The 19,399-nt window shown below is 50.7% G+C and overlaps 2 protein-coding genes across 8 annotated transcripts; one reads left to right on the top strand and one right to left on the bottom strand.

Annotated features, from left to right (window-relative positions):
- Positions 1-209: 209 nt before the first annotated feature.
- LOC140643238 (cryptochrome-1-like) lies at positions 210-14,472 on the bottom strand. Of its 4 annotated transcripts, none has more exons than XM_072844762.1 (13): positions 14,210-14,472; positions 13,075-13,262; positions 10,437-10,692; positions 9,693-10,128; positions 8,599-8,715; positions 6,750-6,897; positions 6,016-6,156; positions 4,992-5,162; positions 4,692-4,832; positions 4,035-4,186; positions 2,925-3,022; positions 2,283-2,393; positions 210-1,127 (listed from the first exon to the last, which is right to left on the bottom strand). In XM_072844762.1, exons 4-13 carry the CDS (start codon positions 10,103-10,105, stop codon positions 964-966), a joined length of 1,656 nt encoding a protein of 551 aa, XP_072700863.1. In that variant the 5' UTR covers positions 10,106-10,128; positions 10,437-10,692; positions 13,075-13,262; positions 14,210-14,472; the 3' UTR covers positions 210-963. The 4 variants fall into 4 exon arrangements, with proteins under 4 accessions (XP_072700863.1, XP_072700864.1, XP_072700862.1 ...); XM_072844763.1 differs by having other exon boundaries at positions 9,693-10,125; XM_072844761.1 differs by lacking the exon at positions 10,437-10,692.
- A 230-nt stretch (positions 14,473-14,702) lies between these two features.
- Positions 14,703-19,378, top strand: UBE2T (ubiquitin conjugating enzyme E2 T). 4 transcript variants are annotated; one of them, XM_072844626.1, is made up of 8 exons: positions 14,703-14,759; positions 15,733-15,808; positions 15,890-16,016; positions 16,384-16,453; positions 16,996-17,101; positions 17,604-17,702; positions 18,129-18,212; positions 19,239-19,378. In XM_072844626.1, exons 3-8 carry the CDS (start codon positions 15,908-15,910, stop codon positions 19,362-19,364), a joined length of 594 nt encoding a protein of 197 aa, XP_072700727.1. In that variant the 5' UTR covers positions 14,703-14,759; positions 15,733-15,808; positions 15,890-15,907; the 3' UTR covers positions 19,365-19,378. The 4 variants fall into 4 exon arrangements, with proteins under 4 accessions (XP_072700727.1, XP_072700728.1, XP_072700730.1 ...); XM_072844628.1 differs by having other exon boundaries at positions 14,713-14,759; positions 15,898-16,016; XM_072844627.1 differs by lacking the exon at positions 15,733-15,808 and having other exon boundaries at positions 15,898-16,016.
- The last annotated feature ends 21 nt before the right edge of the window (positions 19,379-19,399 follow it).

Here is a 19,399-nt window from a genome sequence, read left to right as displayed (position 1 = left end):
GGCCCTGTGCTGCTTCTGTGCCAGGCCCAGGGATGCTTTCAAGGTGAAGGAGTTTGGGTGCGCTGGATTGCTGCTGGATGTGTCTTGCAGCCAGGTTTCCAAAGAGGACAGATGGATGCCAATTGTGATAACAGATTACTGTAGAGACCTTACATTTTTCATGTCAGAAATAATTTTTATTTCTTTTAAAACCAAAAATTATACCTACAGTGATTAAAAACACACTCCAATCCCCCCACCCCCACTAAAACCCCAACCATAACAAAGATAATTAACTAATTATCTTATGAAACTTCACAATGAGACATTTCAATGGAAGGGTAAATTTTTACATGTGGTACATGATAGAAATAATATTTACCCTACAGTTCTAGAAGAATTAGCCAAGAAGGAGAGTTATTGTGAAGCTGTACATCAGCCCTAATTCAGTGAGACATTTTGCAGCGTTGCCCTTAAAATGCATAAGAAGTCCCATTTAAGTCATAAGAACTACACACAACCTGACAACGGGCTGCGCTCTGCTGTATCTCCCCAAACTGGGGACTGCAAGCACAAACTGTGAACTTAAAAACCGTATCTGAAAATCCCTAAACCTCTGTCTCTACAAGACAGGCAAATCAAGCTTTTAACACTAATGTGCGATCACATTAATGTGCATATATTCTTCAACTGACATTTATCTGGCATGTTGGAAAGACTAGTATTTATCCCTAAAACTATTTATACAGATGCATGAACATCACGTGGATTTGAACAACACCATGGCATCATGTCCTGTCAAAACCAGTCACCTCTTGAATTTACCTAACAGCTGCAACAAATGGCTTGTAAGCCACTCACAGATAGACAATTTCATCGAAAATAACTGCACTAACAAACACATTCAAGATACAACGCTTTTCTTGGAGGTCAGTTCGCAAACAAGAGGCTGCAGGGCAAGGTAGTGAGTACAGTTTGTCCAGTTCAGCTGGCCGCTGGCTCTCCCCTTTTGCCATTTTTTGGTTCCCAATGGGTAATCCCTGGCGGGATCTCGGTTTGTTCTGTCATCCTGGCCACTTTTCCTTTTGATACGTTTTCTTCAGACTGGTCACGCTTTACCTTCATTTCCATTGGGTCATCTGTATCATCTGCAGCAAGAAGGAAAGAAGAATTAAAGTTTGCAAGTCCTCCGACTTCAGTGCAACAGCCCGCAATGACAGTAGCAGGTGAAGTTACAAAGCATGCCACAAAATGCTTCTATTTACAGGCAACAAGAACAACGCTGGGAGTATGGGACTCTGGTTCTCGGATTTGGGCTTTCCGTATCTCCCAAGGGAAATCACAACAATATTTACTCCCCTATACCAAAGGGTTTGTGGAAGAACGGTCAGCATACATTGGTTATATCTGGCAGGTACCAGTGTGCAACCTCCTGCATACATTAGTATGCACAGGATTGGGAACAATTAATTCCTTCTGACCATAGCAATTGAGGCAGGAATACTTAAGACTCCCCTCGGCTGCTGCATGTTGGATTTCTGTAATGCATACGGAGGTTGCTATGGCAAACTGTTAAATACCAACGCGTTGCTTCACTTTCCTTCCTGCAGAGGATTCCTCTGAGGCTACAGGCTCACCACAGGCCCTAGGATTTCAATTTTAGGAGCACAGGTGCCATGTAAGTGGAACACCTCTGTGATTGGAAATACCTAATTAATTCAGGCTAGCCCAAAGTTTTGAGTGTTCCAGCCTTACCTGATAACTACCAGTTTATTATGCCTGTGCTTAACCTACTTAGAAAACAAGGTCAAAAGGTAAATTTCTTAGAGCAACTCAGCTCTCAAGGGCTTTTTGCTCATTAGCGGTCAGTGGGAATCTCAAATAATTCCTGCTACAGGGCAGGGTAGATCATGGTAAAAAGGACAAACAACAACGCTCTGGTTCGCAAGAGGTGTGGGCAGAGCTGCAGAGATTTCTGCACCTTGGAGATATACCTCGCAAACCTGGGGGCTGGGGAGTCTGTCTGTGCAGACCTACAGAAGGCAGAGAAGGTCTGCTTTTGGGAAGGCATTCCTCCAGCAGGCACAAGCAAGCTCCCATCCTGCAAGAGCAGCCAGAAGGGAAGGGAAGGGACACTGCTGAACCCCTGGTTTCCCATTTTAACAGTAACTAGAAGGGCAGCACATGGTGTTGGTAACCAAGAGGAAAGGCGTCCTGGAAATCAACACAAAACCAACCCCCAAGGCTGGTGACAGCCTCTGCATCGCACTACACTGAGCATCCAGTGCTGCAGCACCTCTTACCTCTCGTGAGCTGGGCTGTTCTGTACTGTTCCTCTCTGACCTGTTTCATCAGCTGCAGGTTGTGATCACTGGCTTCCTTGTGGTTCACCATCGGGAAGGGGTAATCTTGACCTGATGCAACATGGAGACAGCAGCCTTTATAGAACTAATCGAGGACGTTTCACTGGATTTGCACCAGGGCAAATGCTTGCAGCTTTTCTTAAAATAAATGGCATCTAAGATAGACCATGTGACCCACTCTCTGAAGTGCCTATTTCTCTCCATCAAAGAGTAAGAGCTCCCATTTAGACATAAGCTTAGAAGAGACTTCAAAGATGCATTACAGCAAGCGTAAAAGCACAAGATGTTCAGATACTATTTAAAGACAGCCAAGCATCCGAGACAGATAAATGCAAAGGCAACAATTTAGAGTGATCCAATAGTTTTAGGACATGAAGTTGAGGCAAAATACGTACTCTGAAATTAGACTCCAGTAAAAAACTTTAAAGGAGAACTGACAGAAGGTAGACTGCTGGATTAATCCATTTTCAGAAGATAAATGCATGACTTGTGTTGGAAGTGTGACGCTTCCATCTCACACATGTAATTATTTTGGACAGTTAGCAGCAGCAAAATCCTCAGCAAGGTATCAGAAGGAATTACCTATGATACATCCCGCTTGCTTCTGCTCCTCTTCAGATGCTGTCCAGGGCTCGTAGATGTACTTGGAGGGAAAGTTCTTTAGTACAGGCAAGTATTTCCTACAAAACAGGAATAGTATGGGTTTTTATAATCCTGCAGACAAATAGTCATACATTTAAGAGAAGCGTAAACCAACCTATGCCATATTAATTCTTTGTGATTGTATTGATGCTACAATCCATGGGAAAGTTCTGATTCATTTTGCACAAAAGAACTGTTTTTATGTTCTGAAACCCTCAGAACATAAAAAACATAAAAAACACCCTATGGAGTGATGTCTTCCAAAAGTTAACTGTACAGCAAAGAATAAATGGGTTGATTTAAATATTACTTCAGTTTTTACTTCATCCAAAATATTTTGGTTTTTAACATTTTCACTGACGTTTCATCCTAAACTTTAATAAATTTCAAAAACAAACAAATTTTAAAAAAATATCTAAAAAATTCTTACAGAACAGAAGAGTCATTTTCTGCCCCACTCTGTCAGGTATGTCAGCACGGGCTTCCCCTTGACAAGACACAAAGCTAGACAGGATGTGAGGAAGAGGAGATGTGGGGAAATGGAGTTGTTTGCTCAGACGACAGAGTCTGCTTTTATTGCAGTCAGCTGTAAAATCACCCACTACTTATGAGAAAGCCCATCAGTACCTTATCTAGAGATAAGGAAAGCGAGACTTTGAAGCAAAGAGGACTCACTCAGAGTGGGAAATAAAACTTAAGTGTCTGAAATGAATCAGACTGCCTACAAAACCAAGAAGCACAGCACAGACTGGAGCGGGGGGAGCTGTGGGAAGTTTTACTCAAGTCCTTTAGAAAGAGGAGTCAGCCTGGTGATCAAACACGGTGCTGGAGCCGACAGGTGCTCACAAATCAAGACAATGCCCTGCTCAGTCATCATCTGGGCAACCATGGGCATGTCTCTTTGCTTCTCTGTGCCTCAGTTTCCTTAATCATTGCTATGACCCCTGTTTCATAGGGGTATGTGTTTCAAACAGACCAAGTTCATCAGCTCCTGCTGTAAGAGGAGCCTGGGAAGACTAGCAGAGCAGATCATGCTGTGCATTGCCCTACCGAATGTACTGCCCCTCGGGGTCCGTGCGCTTCCCAAAGCGGACAGGGCAGAAGATCCGTGTGTACTGGTGGAAGAACGCGCTGGCCGACAGCCACATCCAGTTCCCTGCGTTGATGCTGTAGTCAGCATCTAAAAGCAGCTCTTCAAATACCTGCACTTCAAGGGACACGAAGAGAAAGAGAGAAATACCCCTGAAATGGCTACGTTGCAAAAAATAAACAAAAACAGCCTGGGAGATGAAGGGTGAAGCTTGCTGCTAAAAGCACAGCACCGTGCTGGTCTGGGCTACCCTTCTCACAGGACACACAGGCAAGACAGTTTGCCAGAAGGAAGCTGGAGCAGGACCCAGTGACAGAGCAACCCGAAGCCCCAAGGTCTGGCTTTGAGGCCTGCTGCAGACTGAGCAGGTCTCCAACATCCTCATCATCCAAAATCATCAGGCCTTGGGGATGGGAAGAACCTCTCACCGCTGCACCCAGCACAGCAGGGCTCAGACTCGCGAGAGAGACCATGAGATTTCATAAACCATGAGATTTCTAGCAAGGCTCAGTAACAAAGCACTGCTCTACAGTACCGCCTCCCGCTGCCAGGCTCACGTTTTGCAGAGGTTTCTCAAGGTCAGCCAGAACACAGAAAACAAAAAACCAGAAGTGAACCTTCATGCCCTCTTCCCAGCTGATCCAAAGGTCCCCCCGCGTCAGGAAGCAGGCGACAGCGTGCCGAGCCAGGTGATGGATCCAGCCTTCCTGGCGCAGCTGGGTCATAATCGCGTCGATCCACGGGAACCCTGTCTGTGCCTGCAGCAGAAAAGAAACATCAGCCCTCCCACATGAAGCTTCATTGCACTTCTTTCCTACCCACTGCTGTAAGCCCCACCTCAACTACCAGGGACCAATCCCAGGCAATAGAAAAACTCTAAACTGAAACGTAGCAGCTGTGGCAATGTGTCTTGTTACCATTTTCCATTTGTGGAGCCTCTCTGCATCCTCATACCAACTGATCTGAAGGCAGATGGGGTTCCCAGCCATTTTGGTGAAGTTTGGCGTTGCTGATGCCACCGTATAGAAGAATTCCCTCCACAGAAGCTGCCCTTGGAGTGACACTGGGGGCAGAGAGTGATGCTTGGCCTGAAAAAGACACGTGAGGTGAAAGCTTCAGTTCATATGTACCTTTGCAATCTCACTCATTTTGTGACTGTCAGGCCCATAAAATAAAGATTAATCTAACTACACTACCAGCTTCATGGCACTTTACCATGAAAGCCAAAGAAATCAGAGATCTGAAGCAATGCTATATGCCCAAAAGCAAAGCTGAACTCTGCTAGACCTCAGTGTTACCTCAAACGTTCTCCATCTACCTTCCAAAATGGGGTCACACTGGGATTTCTTAAACCAAACATGAGTTTATTAACATATTAACTGCTCGGCTAGCTGAATTCAGGTGACTCAGCCATCTCTCAAGAGATACTCTTAAGAACAAGGTTCAGGGAGACCTTGGTTTTCTTGGGTTGGTTTTAACCATACTTTTTCTTAAGAATCAAACAAGTTTTCAGAAGTTGGTTTTGGCTTATGCTATAGTTAAAACTTGTCTAAGATGAAAACAGATGATATCTAAAAACAAAACTGCTTGAACAGGCTAAACTGATCAAAAACTTCACTTAAACACCAGGCAGATTTCTTGAACTCCTTGAATTTTACGAAAGTTTTCCTGGGCTTCCCTGCTGCTTCCAGGTCTCATTGCTCCCTATTTATCATATTTCTAAAACTTAATTGGGAAAAGCTGTATACATTCACAGGTGTTTCACACAACGTATAAAGCCATTCACAGATTTCACAGGACACTGTGAGAAGACATTAGCAAAGCAGCATTTTTTGATGCATGAGGTCTCTACCAAGATGATCCGAGTGTTAAACCCTAGCCTCACATGCCAGACACGTGAGAGTGCTGGATTTGCTTAACTATGACCGATTATTTTCTTACCTGAGCATAAATGTTTGACAACCTATAAAAAAAGGCGCGAACTGACAGACAGCCCATACTGAAATATGGGCTCAGGCCTGTGGTGCTTGGAAGCAGCGAATTTGGGATTGTTCTCGGTTTAGTAAAACTTGCCACCCAGCCCTAAAATGAAAACAGAAATCCAGGTTCAGGCAGTACAAGGTGACACATGTCCGGCTAATGAAACAGGGACAAAACTCTCGGCAATTGGCTTCTGCATCAGAGAGGGCCGTTCAACGTCATGCATGGAAAAGGCTCCCACCACCCATCCTCCCACAAACGCCACCATCAAGGACGACATCATCTTGAGACGAGGCTGCCATCCTCCTCCGAGATCTCCAAATACACAGACCTCCTCCAAGCCCAACATCAAGGCCACGTCCCACCCGTGGGTGCTGTGAAGCTCTGCTCTCCCCAGGGAGCTGGGGGATTTTGTAGCACGGGGAACAGGGCTCCCTGTCCAACAGCACCGCACTGAAGATCTTTTCCACTTTATGAAATCGGGAGTGGGTAAAGCATCTGCTTAAAAGCAGCCAGCACCAAGGCAGGCTTGGCTGCCAAGAGCTGAGCCCTGGCAGGGAAAAATTCAACTAGAGCTGGAACAGCTGAGCAGTTTCTTGAGGTCCAGACACAACCACACATAAAAGGAGCAAGGTGGACACTAACCTCAGCCCATCTAGAGCCACCATCATCACCCATCTAAAATCAAGGCTGACCTGGTCAGTCAAGTGTTGCTCCAGGCGCTGCAGCCCTTCGGTCTCCCCTCCTCTCCAAGGGGAAAGGCTCTCCAGGGGGATCTTCAAATCCACAGGGAGAGGCACCCGGTAACACTCAGCCAGGCCCGGGTCAGGGGGCCTACATCTCCTAATGTGAAAGAGAGGCCTCTTTCAAAGAGGGAACCGGAGCCAGAAGAGGGAGGAAGACCCCTGCCCATTGCACACGCCAAGATCTCCTCTGTCGCAGCACAGCCAGAGCACAGGGGAACAAAAGCACAGCCAGAAACCCCAGGCTGCACTCTCCTCGGGGAAGAAAAAGCTCGTCCTGCAATCGCTCCAGGTAATTCTAGCCCGAATTGGGGGAAGAGGAACAGACCCACCAAATTACAGCGCTCAGAGCAGTCGGCTGCAGCCCCCACAGCCCAGACACCCCTCTCACTTCCCATGCGCTACATAAGGCTTGAAGGCACCTCCTCTCCAGCTTCCCCAGGTGTCTCATCCATCCCTGGGAGGGACTAAAAGCCTCCTCAGACTCTAAACATAATTATGGGGCATTGGTGTGGCCTCCAAAGGCCGCTCTAGCTCCTGTGCCTCTGAGGAGAGGTCGCTCTGGGAGAGGTTTCATAAGGAAGGAGGCAGATCAGCTCCCTGGGCCACCTCCCCAGCCGCTCCTTCCTAACCAAGGTGGGGGCTCCCCAAGCCCATGCCCCTGCGCAGTCCCCCCACATCGGCTGCTGAGGCTTCCCCAAGGCCTCTGCCCCCTGGGAGGCTGGAAGATCATCAGGGTATGGTTTTTCCCCCCCTGTAAAACACAGAAGAGGAGGTTCAAGGAAGTGTCAGTGGTATGCAGACTTCTCAAAAACCATGAATGAACTCAGATATCAATAGAGATCTTTCTACTTACCTGGAAAAAACTGACCTCAGCTCTGTTGCAGAGACCTACAGAAGAAGGGGCCAGTGCAGCTCTCAGAGCACTGACATAACACAGGCCTGCTGGAAAGCATGTGAACCACTTATCTCTCATCATCATTAATTTAAAAAGTGCAAACAAACAAATTAGGGAAAAAAGAGGGGGCGGGGGGGAAACAGTGCAAGAAAAAATACAGGAATTGATCTATCCCAATACTTACATGGGTCTTATCATGGGGCTATCTGAGGACAACATTCAGGAATTAATGGGATTCTCCCAAGATGGGAAGACCTAAGCCTAGGTTACCAACACGGAGCTGAGGTCGCTCAGGAGGCACCTGACACAAGTCCCAAGTATCTGCAGTCCCATCCCCAGTGGCCAGCTCTCTCCTACCCCAGTCTTACCTCCCTTTGGATCACTGACCTCTCCTCATGCAGAGCTAAACATAAAACATCCTTGACTCTGAGCTTCTTCTCAAGTCCTGGGAGACATGAGCTCGGTCCCTCCTTCCCACAGAGCAGAGGGGAGGAGAGAAAGATTTAAAGCCAGAAGGGAACGGTATGATTATTCCACCAAACTTCCTGCATAAAACAAACTGCAGTGGTTCATCCAATTCCTGCCTTGAATCTTGATTTGTGAGGAAGGTAGAGTGTGCCTTTGAGACAGACCTGTAATTCCTTAGTCGTTCCTCTGTTTAACTTTTACATACCTTAAAAGTCTGTTTCAATGTGCTTTGCAAAAGCTTAAGTCTTTGGACTGTGTCCCCTCTCATCCGCTCTCCCCTCCCAATAGCAGAATCACATCCCCCATACACACAATCAATAACCCTCCACGCACAGAAGTAATGCAACATAACATTTAAAACGCCCCGTGGCCCTGGCTCTTCTTTTGGGCAGAGAAAAAGGACCTGCAATTTCCTGCTGTCTAGGTGTTACTTACTGGAAGTCTTCAGCTGTTGGGTTTCGGACAGGCACCTCAGGGTCACCGAGCAGAGACAGAATGTGAAGGAATCTCTTGTATGTTAACGGAGGAGTCCCACCGTTCAGGTCCAAAATCCTAAGTAAAATGAGATCACTTTTCACCATAATATAAACCAAGAAGGAAGCTGGAGCTGCTGGTGGATAGGAAGGTGACAGCACAGGCCAGAACAGCCCCAGTTCATGCAACTGAATGTGGAAATTACAGATTTTACAAGTAAAACTTCCCTGGGTGAACGTACATCCATCTGAGAGCAGTCTCTCAGGACTTGAGACAACAAACTTAGGACCAGGATGCCAGCCACGGCTTCAACCGGGCAGCTCTGTACAGCCAGACATAGCCAGAACGGCAGAGTGCAAGGTGCAGGACACCTCTGGGGCTGCCAGAGCCAGTCTGGTCACAAAAAAAAACAGGTTCAGGGCAGTAAATAACTGTTCTATGTGAGCAACCACCTGTGCAGACAGACAGCTTGAATTCAAGACAGCAAGTCACATACATCCATTCATTTACGTAAATTAGGGGCTTTCCAGAATTGGAGTCTTAAGGCTGTTTTAGCTGTTACTGATCACCTCCCTATTATTATTAATTTCAATATCTTCAGTCATTCAGCTCTGCATAACAGCTTGGATCCAAGTGTATCCAGACACCAGTGAAAGTTGATTAGAAAGATATAAAAAAACCTGACACAAAAATTTTATAGAAAAGTCCTATTAAATGTGTTAAAGAATTTCTTCCACTCTGTTTAAAAGAGTAGCTTTTAAAAGAGTAAGTTTTGAAGTGAATTAAACTATCAAAAAGGAAAAAATTAACAAACTCTCTAGGCTCAAATTACAGCAAAATCCATGCAAAATCTCTTCTGTTACTTCCAGCAGACCAACACACAAAACTTCTCCAGCAAACAGTGCCACGTTCATCTCAGATAGTCCAATTGTCTCAAAAGGAACACATCAGGATCCAGAAAGACCAAGATACTTGGACTTTTCTCCCTGATGCTTGCTAAATCTCAAATAAACCTTCCTGGAGACACCTCACTGGTCTTCGAGGCAATCACGTACCGTTTGGTATCGTACAGACTGTGGCCCACCAGGGAAAGCACCTCAAACCCCAGCTCTTCTCCCAGACGTCGTACGTTGGCCTCCATCTCCTTGTAAAATGGTTCCATCTCCGCATCCAGAGTCACTTGCGTGATTTTCCACTTCTGGACGTGATCTCTAAGAACAGACTCATACTCTCCTTGAATAACCAGCAAGCAAGAGCCCAGCTGACACAAGTTTTTCTGGAGATCCTCCAGGGACTGCAGCAGAAAATGCCACCGCAGGGCCCCTATGCGCATCATGGACGTCATGAACTTTCTGTCCAGGATGTAGACAGGGTAGACAACCTCCGAGGACTCCAGTGCAGCCAGCAGCGTTGGGTTGTCATGAAGCCGAAGTCCCTTCCGGAAAAGATGAATGGTGCGATGCAGCATCCTGGCTGTTCTCCTCAGATCTGCTAAAAGAGGAAGGGAACCATCAGCTTTGGGGATACACAATCTCTCTTGAAGAACAAGGTCAATTAACAATTAGAAATGGAGCTCCAAACAGCCCCAGCTCTTTTTACTGCAAATCTCTTCTGCTTTTTGATAAGTTTTTGTGAGAGAGAAAAGCAGAAACAGGACCAAACTGCTCTCCTCAGCCAGGTCCAACCATTCAGCAGCTGTATCGCCACCTTGCTCCACAGAGAACGGCTTCTTCCCCAAATGAGTCACTCAAGTCCCTAAATTAAATCCCTAAATTAAATTATATCCCAACAGCGCTCACCAGAAGGAAGGAATCAAGACAGACAGAGCTGCCAGCGCTCCATTTACTGCAAAAACATTTTATAAAGCCACAGATGTGGCCATCAGCACACCCTCCGTAAGTCAACAGCGAGAAGATGATTCAGGGCGCTCTCCCTCCATTCGTACACAACGGGCTGCGGGGAGAACAGCTCTGCAGGAGCCCTCATCTCATCAGAGACCCGATACAACACTCGCTCTGGCAGTGAAAAGCCTTTCTGGATTTCAGTAGGAGACATCTGAAAGACACGGCATGTTTCCTCACTAACAAGACTGTTAAGGCTTCAAGGTGAAACAAGGGAAAGCAAAGCACAACCCAACCAATGCTGATACAAGAGCATAATATCTCAAGTCATCGGTTTGCCATAGTTTTTACCCATATTTCCTAGACCCAGGAGACCTCATGGTGCTTCTAAGTCTCAGGAGAAGCCCTCCTCTCTCTATAGCAGAGCTGGGTGGTGGTAACTGCACAGAACTGCTCTTTTTCCGAGATGGGGCTGATGTAGGGATTAGCACACATTCATTCCCCTTTGAACTGCTTCAGCTGAGTTTAGAGGACAGGCAGGAGGGCTGATCTTGGTTTTCAGTCTGGGAGAGCTCAGGGCAGAGTCTGAGAAACTGCCCCACAGCTGCCGGCTGCTCTGTTCGGCGGTGATGGGCTCAGCGGACAGCAGCAAACGGAAAAGATGAGCCCAGCTGCCACCTTGTGTTTGTACCAAACCCAGCGACGTCTCCCCAGCTCACTCTCTCCCACGTAGAAGGGGGAAAGCTCAACACCCACCTCCGAGGTGGGTCCACGCCTACTTCTGATTCAAGCGTTACCACCCAGAGAAGCGTCAAGAGATTAGGGATTAGCAGAGAACCAAACAATAATCTCTAATCCAGTTCAACTCTTCCAGCCAAACTGTTCCACTCACACCCTCCCAAAGGGCTGCAATAGGTGACTCGGCCCCTTGTCCCCGCTCAACCCACAATCAACAGCTTTACCAGCCTCATAAAAGATGATCTGACTTGCCCTGTTCCCAAAAACACTCATCAGCATCACCGAGACAAAGCCAGTTGCACTCCCAGGCCGTGACACAGCCCGTTGCAACCCCCCTCATAAGCGAACCCTGCAGACTCACGGGCTCGCGAGCGCCGGGCAGCACGGTGCATAGCCGAACTCGGGGCTTTGGGCTTTGCGGGGTGCTCTGCCTTGCACCCCAGCTCAGGCACCGCCCTGCCCGCACGTCCTGGGAGAACAGGAAAAACAAGGCGACTCTCCTGCTGCTCGAGGGAGCACCCAGCTGGCCCTTTAGGGTAGCAAACCGTGCAAAGGGTGCTAGAAGAGTCCCCTGCATCCCGGGGCAGGAGCACAGGGCCAGCCTGCACCAGCTGGCCTCACCCAGGGGCTGCCCCGAGTCGGGGGCTCCAAGGCCCCCCACAGCCTTCGGGGCCACGCCAAGCCCTGCGGCCCCACGCGGTCTGCAGGGCTACCCCGAGTCCAGGGCCTTGCAGCCCCATAAAGCCCATAGGGTCACCCCAAGCCCAGTGCTCCTTGGCCCCACACAGCCTAGAAGACTGCTCTGAGCCCAGGGCTGTGCAGACCCGCACAGCCTATAGGGCCTCCCCATACAGCCTATGGGAACCCCGCCATCTCAGGACACAGCCTATGGGGCTGCCCCAAACCCAGGGCCCTGCACCCCGACATAGCCTGTGGGGCCACCCTGAGCCCAGTGCCCCATACAGCCTATGGGGTTGGGGGTCCCCAAACTTGGGGTCCCCAACACCAAACTTGGGGTCCCACACAGCCCACAGGGCCACCCGAAAGCTTCCAGCCCCACACAGCCCCATGGGATGGCCCTGAGCCCAGGGTGTCCCAGGGGGGGTCCAATGGGGTGGGGAGCGACCCATCCCATTGCTTCCATGGTGGCATCCCCTGCAAGGCCAGTGGGGCACGGCCGTGGGGAGCGGGGCCACACCAGGGCAGGGACTGGGAGGGACTGGGCACAGGGCAGGGCACACCAGGCCAGGGCTAGCCCTGGGTGGGCTGCGGGGCTGGGGTTAGGAGCAGTTCTGGGGATCCCAGCGCAGGGGACTGGGCGCATCAGAGCTGGTGGGGAGCAGGGGTTCCAAGAAAAGGGGCTGGGGCTGCTGGGGAGGGAGTGAGCCCAGAGCCAAAGAGGTGCCAGGGTCAGGTGGGGAGCTGGGACCTACCGCTGGGTGACAAGGAACGGGGCGGGATCGCTGGTGCGGGCCTGGCAGCACTACGGGTGGTGTCGGAAAGGAGGTGGTGGCTGAGCACCAAGGGACTGCACCCTCAGACACTCCTGCCCTGTCAGGAGGAAGGGGAAGATCCTCTGGGGTGGTGAGGGGAAGCAGAGCAGGCACTGTCTGTCGATCGACTTTGCGTTAGGATTTTTCCACCGTTACTCTTCTAACTCTCCACGGACTGGTGACTTGAGGCCGTTCACGCAGCAGGGCCAGGCAGACTCCCTGCCACGTCTGCATTACTTCTGTTCATCAAAAATCAACCAACCAGGCAGAAAACGCACTTCGCGCCTGATGCATCCCCACACTTTGGGAGCGGTACACCACGACACGAAGCAGGGAAAACCCCAAATCAGACACCTGGGCCTTACCTCGCGGTGTTACGTGGCTGATGCTCTGGGGTCTTTACAATGGGTTGCCCCAAAAAGAGGATGCCACACAACCCCCCATCATGGCTCTCCCGCTGATAAGCATTTCTCTCTGCAGGCAGAGATCTGCTGGAGGGACGCAGCGGTCATCAGAGCGTCACCATCCAGATCCAACCATGCTGCTCCTGTTCCTACAAGCATGGAGAAATTAGTTACCCAGGTTTAAACACTCCTAAATGCCATAAATATATGCATCGAGGTGGATTCTGCATCTAAGATGGTCTAAGCGACTCGAGGCTTTTGTGTAATCCCCAAGAGAGGAGGAGGATTGCAGCCGGCTCACCGCCCTCCGGTCCGCTGCCGCTCGGAGCCGGCAGAGCAAGATGGGGCATGTAGGGACTGAGGCCCACGAGCTAGGAAGGAAAACTTTTAACAGTTTAATTTCCTCTGCGGGCACTCTCAATTGTCCAGTTAAGTCAAACCGTGGCTGTTCTCCTCGGCTATAAGCCTGTCCGCTTAGAAGTGACAGTGATGCCATTATAAAGCTTCAAATACACGTGTCGGCCAGCTGGAAAAGCAGCCTCGCAACTGCCCTCCGAAACTGCGCGTTGGGCTTTTGAAGTGGAATAACTGTCCCTGTTAAGTTGCTTAGCAGTATTCTGGTTTGACAGGCTTGAGAACAATTCCTTAATTGGGATTTAAGAAGAATCCCAATTTTTTGCATTAATTTGGTTACATAATCCCAGCCTCCACATCGAGCCAGACCCGAGGCTGCTGTTGATCCAACACCTCTGTGTTATTTCTCTTGTTCTAGTAGCTGAGGTGACAAATAAAGCGCTATACACAGCCCTTGCTACAAGAAAATGGCATTTTAAGTCGCACCAGCAGAAGAGCCCCACAACCACCCCCCTGCAGGGCCTTGGCCGCTCTTCCCCCGCGGCGGCTCGGGGCCCGGGCAGCCCTGCCCGTGGCGGGGGCCGGGCCGGGGCCCTCAGCCGGGCGGGGAAGGGACGAGGACGGGAGCGGAGGAGGCAGCCCCTGCGCCGAGCCCGCAGCGGGCGGGGGGCGAACGGCCCGGCCCGGCCCGGCCCGGCCCCCGCCTCCGCCGCGGCTCCCAGCGCCCCCGGTCCGCGTTTACCTCCTTCCCCGCCGCCCGTGGGCGCAGCGGGCCCGGCGTCCGGTTGCTCCCGGAGCCCCGCGGCGGCGGCGGGAGCTGGCCCGGCCCCTCGCCCCGCGGTGCCCGGTTACACAACGCCGGCCGGGGGAGGAGGGGCCAGGCTGGGCCGGGCCGACGCCGTTACGCAAGGGCCGCTCGGCGGGGGGAGGGGGGAGGGGGGAGGGCCCCTCCGCTCCCGGGCCCCTCCGCTCCCGGCCCCGCTCCCCCCGTCCCGGCAGCGCCCGCGCCCGCCCCGCACTGTGTGAGCCACGCCCATACGGCGGGGGGTTACCAAAGGGGCGGAGCTCGCGCTCCCGCCTGCAGGGCTCTTCCAATGGCAGCCCCCCTCCACTTCGAATTCGAACGGCCGCCGCCGAGGGGGCGGGGCTGAGCGGTGCCCAATCAGCGCCGGTCCGGTGGGCCGCGGGGCGGGGCTGCCCGCGTGGCGTCCCCCTCGTTGCTAGGCGCCGGGGGAAGTCCCGCCTCCGCCGCGCGCTCCGCGGGGCCGCGTTGCTGCCGCCTCAGGCTGCGGGTGTGTGAGGGGGCGGCTGGGCCGAGGCGGGCAGTTAGGCCGGGGGAAGCAGCGAGGCTGGGGGAGGCTGGGGCGGCTCTCGGGGGGGGGGTTAGGCCATGGGAGGCCATTCCCGTCCTTGGCGGGGGAGCGGTGAGGCCGGGGAGGGTCGTGAGGCCGGGGAGGCGGGCGGTCCTCGTCCGTGTGAGGGGATAATTAGGCTGAGGGAGAGGGGTCCTGTCTGGGGAGGGGGTGAAACTGTTCCTCCGTAGAGGTGGTCAGGCTGGGGGGGTGCAGCTAGACTGAGGAGGGGTTCGGTAGTTCCTGGGGGGTGGCTTCTGCTCTGTGTGGTGTTAATTGTGCCCAGGGGAGGAAGGTAAAGCCTTGGGGGGGTAGTTAAGCCAGGGAGGGCTTTCCCCTCCTTAGGGGTGAGTGGGTAGGTCTGGGGTGGGTTATGTGGGGCGGGTCCCCACTGTCCCCCCTCAGAGTAGGCCGGGGGTGTCCCTGCCCGCGGGAGGTGGGGTTGTAAGCTCAGGAAGAGGTTCCCTGTCCATGGAGGTGCACAGGGCAGAGCAGTGCGGGGGGAGGAGGAGGTCCCTGCCTTGGGGGTGTCATGGGTATCCCTGTAGTAGGGAGTATCCCATCCCTGAGGCAGCTTTGGGTTTTCCTGTTACGCTGGAAGGGAGAGCAGGGTGCCTTTGGGGTGGGAAGAGGGTCCCTGTCTGCTGTGGGGGTTGGAGGAAGCGGGCACTGGTGGGTGTCCCAGCCTAAGGCACCTCTGGGGGTAGGTGGCCGCAGCAGGGCAATGGGCATCCCTGTCCATGAAGGGACAGTATTTCACCCTAAAGGGACAAGGGTCATCCCAGGGTGGGTGTTACTGTCCCGTTAGGGGTGTGGAGCCTGGTGGTGCACTGGGAGGGTTTATTAGACTCAGCTGGGGACGGACGGAGGAGTAGGACTGATTATAAAGGGTGGGGACTTGGTTCTCCTCCAGCTGGATGCGAGAGCAGCTCCAGGAACAGGCTCCTGAGACTCTGGTTATCACATCAGGATAACAGCTTGAAACCCAGGTTAATTCTCCTTAGCCAAAAAGAAGTCTCAATATTAAGTGCTATTTTCGAAAAGCTAATTTTGCCAGCAATAAAATCCAGTCTCTTAGTTTCAGCACAATGCAAAGAGCATCGCGACTGAAGAGGGAGCTCTCCCTCTTGACCACGGAGCCGCCTCCAGGCATCACCTGCTGGCAAAATGAAAATCAGCTAGATGACCTACAAGCACGTACGTACTTTTCTATAAGTAAGGGATGTATTAGAGTTCGCTGCTAGGTCTGGATTCACTGGGTGGCATGTACTTTATAGGCCGCATGGAAGCGTAGAATTTAGGAAAATGCTTTGGGGTTTTTTTTTTTGTTTTTCCTTAAATATAGCTTGGCCTATGGCTCGGTCGGTCGGCCTATGGCTCGGTCGGTCTGCCCATGGTTTCAATTGCTGTGGGGTGGAATTGGTCTCAGATAAGATGACTTCTTTTTTTATTCCCGGATCTGAGCAGTGTTAGAGTTCTGTAACTGTGGGAGGTATGTGGAGTCTGTTGGACAAATCCAAGTGATTTGGAACGTAATGCTTATGTTTTAATCTTGCTTTTAAAGAAATTTTAGGAGGTGCAGACACACCGTATGAGAAAGGAATATTCAACCTGGAAATAGTTGTTCCCGAAAGGTAAGTGGGCAATGACATCTAGTTAAGTAGCTGGTGTAGTGCTTCCTTCAAATATAAGTTAACTGATGTAAGCTATTTGATATAAGTGCTACCATTTCGGTCTCTCCTTTAGTCTCCCAACAAAGAATGTGGTTGATTAGGCGAGACCCTTCATTTATGGAATGTAATTATTATTTCCGTTGGCTGATACACTTATTTCACACTGGACATCCTAAGATGTGTGATTAAGAACCTAAAAGCACTACGACAAGATCTCTACCTTATCATATTGTCTTAAAGCTTTCTGGAAAGGAGCGCTCTCATGAGTAGAAAGTTTCCTATCACGTTCACTTCTTTGTGGAAAGCTACCCAGGAAAGTGCTAGTCGGACACAGCTGAAAGCATCAAAGGCAGAGCACTGCCTCCTCCAAAAATTTGTGGGGAAGGATGTCACTTAGTAAATGGCTGGGAAAAGGAAATGACGGCATTGCTTGGGTGATGAAGCAACTGGCATACAAATATAAAGATTTTGTTTGTTTGTTTCTTAATGCTTATCCCTTAAAGGTACCCATTTGAGCCCCCAAAGATTCGCTTTCTGACCCCTATCTATCATCCTAACATTGACTCTGCTGGAAGGATTTGCCTGGATGTTCTTAAATTACCACCAAAGGTAAGACAGAGCTGCTTGGGCATGGGTAAGCGAGCCTGAAGAGGATAATGAACTCCTTATCTTTTTCTTGTAAAAGCCTTATTGAATGTCTGTTTGCTGCTGACTTATTTACACAGGAGCACAGGAGTAAAGTTTTTGAGCGGCACCTCCTTTGTTTAGAGACTAGAACATGACCTTCTTCGTTCCATATAAGTTTCCAAGGTTTTAAGGATTGGAGTCAAAAGGCATCAGGTGGCCCTCTGCAAACGGGCTACCCCGATACTGGCCCAGCAGAGATGCGCAGGGTACAGCCTGTGGTTGTCAGTCAGGCTTCCTCGGAGAGGCCACAGCCTGTGTGGGGAGAATGGATCTGGTGTTTTCCGTGGGGGTTTAAATGCTGTAAGTCCTGAGGCAGCTTGTGGGCAGGTTGGGTTTAAATGCTGTGAGTCCTGAGGTTTCTCTAGGCAGCCCGTGGGCAGGTTTCTTTCTGCTGAGCTGCTTCTCTTGCCTCATTTCCTTGAAGGGTGCGTGGAGACCTTCCTTGAACATCTCCACGCTGCTGACCTCCATACAGCTGCTGATGGCGGAGCCCAACCCTGACGACCCTCTCATGGCGGACATAGTACGTGAGCTCCTCTTCCTCTCTTGCGGCTACGGGCACAGACTGGGAAGGAATGGTGTGTTAGATTTAGGCTGTGCTTGCACTTCACTTGCTCTGGATTAACACGCTAGCACGTTACATAGCAGTGTAGCTTGATCTGGATCAGGCCTGGGGACACGGCTGCGTTTCCCTGAAGCAGCTGGGGTGCACGGCACAGGGTTTATGCCAGCAGTGGACAAGAGGTGGTAACGGTCTTGTCTTCAAGCCTGCCAGTGCAAATGGCAGTGTGCATTCTTCAAGCAAAATGAATTTTATGCTTGATGCCGCATGCTTGTAGTGGTTTTGGTCTGGTTCTAGGAGTGCTAAAGCCAGACCTTAGTCCCAGCTTCTCGGCGTGATGGTTGTATGAAATCAAATCTCTGTCTTTGTCTTCCTCATTGCATTTAGTCCTCGGAGTACAAGTACAACAGGCAACTGTTCTTGCTAAATGCCAAAGAGTGGACTGAGAAATACGCAAGCCAGCAAAAGAGGGTAAGAAACACGCTCCGCTTGCTCAGCTGAGCGTAGCTCCCTCTTTGTGAACGGTCATTCTTGTCTCAGTTTGCCTTTCACGATCACTTTGTGCAGCTGTCTGGCAGCTTGCTTTCTTTCCTCCTCTTCTGTTCTGCTTTGGATGCGTATTTAATTTCATTATACTTTTTTTTCAAAGACCATTAGATTCACTCCTTCCAAATAAATGTGTTAATTCACAAATAATTGCAGTGCTTCTCAAGAAGGAGGAAGGATGAGTAAGACTGAAGCCTGGTAAAAGCCCTCCTCAGGGATCCTGCAGCCCTGTTTCTTTCCCAGCTCTGTTCCTACCAGACTCCATGTTCTGCTGTGGTTGTGCCTTATGCTCAGCTATGCCTGTTCTCCCCCTGCTCATCCCTTCACTGCCTGATCTCCCTGATCCCCGGCAGAGTGCAGCCTTCCTGCCGTCCCCCTTCCTCTTCTCCTGCCTCCGTTCTGCACCCTGACTTATCTCACAGAGGAGTCACATAAAAATAAATTGCACTTAAGCAGATCAAAACCTGTTCCCCAAAATCACTTATGTTTGGACCTTCTCCCTTACCTGGGTGCTTTCCCTCCCTCCACCTGATCTGGACACCACGCTTTCCAAGAGGGGGATGTCTCCTACCTGGAAGCCCCACGAGTGGTGCTCGCCACTCCAGCCCTGAACACACGGGCAAGTTAATTGCGTGGGTCGTTAAAAGGGCTCGGGGTGAGGAGATCTTTACAGCAACACGCTGAGCCCCCGAGAGACCTCGCTTATACGTGTATGTGGCACGTCTAGGCTCAGCCATTCTCCTGCTCTCCTGTCATTCCCCCTTCCTAAAATTTCCAGCAGTGGGAGCAGGATATGAAGGGTCACTGCATAAAAGCTGATCAGTTCTGATCTTCTTGGAGCGCAGGGTGTTCTAGGGCGCACGCACACAGAGCTGGGAATGCACGGCGGCACCAAGGGCTGCAAAACCAGATTACTCACAGCTGTTACTTTTATTTCTTGTGTTATCACAGGCTTCCAAGCCTTTGGAAGAGAAAGTAAACCAAAGTGAAACAAGTACCGCCAATGAATCTACTGTGCAGAAAAGAAAAGGGAGTAATATCAGCAAGAAGGAGAAGAAATCGCGCCTGGAGTCTTAGGTGGTTTTTGTTCTTGTGGCTGCCACCTTTGCTTT

The sequence above is a fragment of the Ciconia boyciana genome, chromosome 23, assembly GCF_034638445.1.
Source record: "Ciconia boyciana chromosome 23, ASM3463844v1, whole genome shotgun sequence".
NCBI lineage: Eukaryota > Metazoa > Chordata > Aves > Ciconiiformes > Ciconiidae > Ciconia > Ciconia boyciana.
The sequence above is the reverse complement of the archived record's forward strand: the minus strand, read 5'-3'. Positions and strand labels throughout refer to the sequence as shown.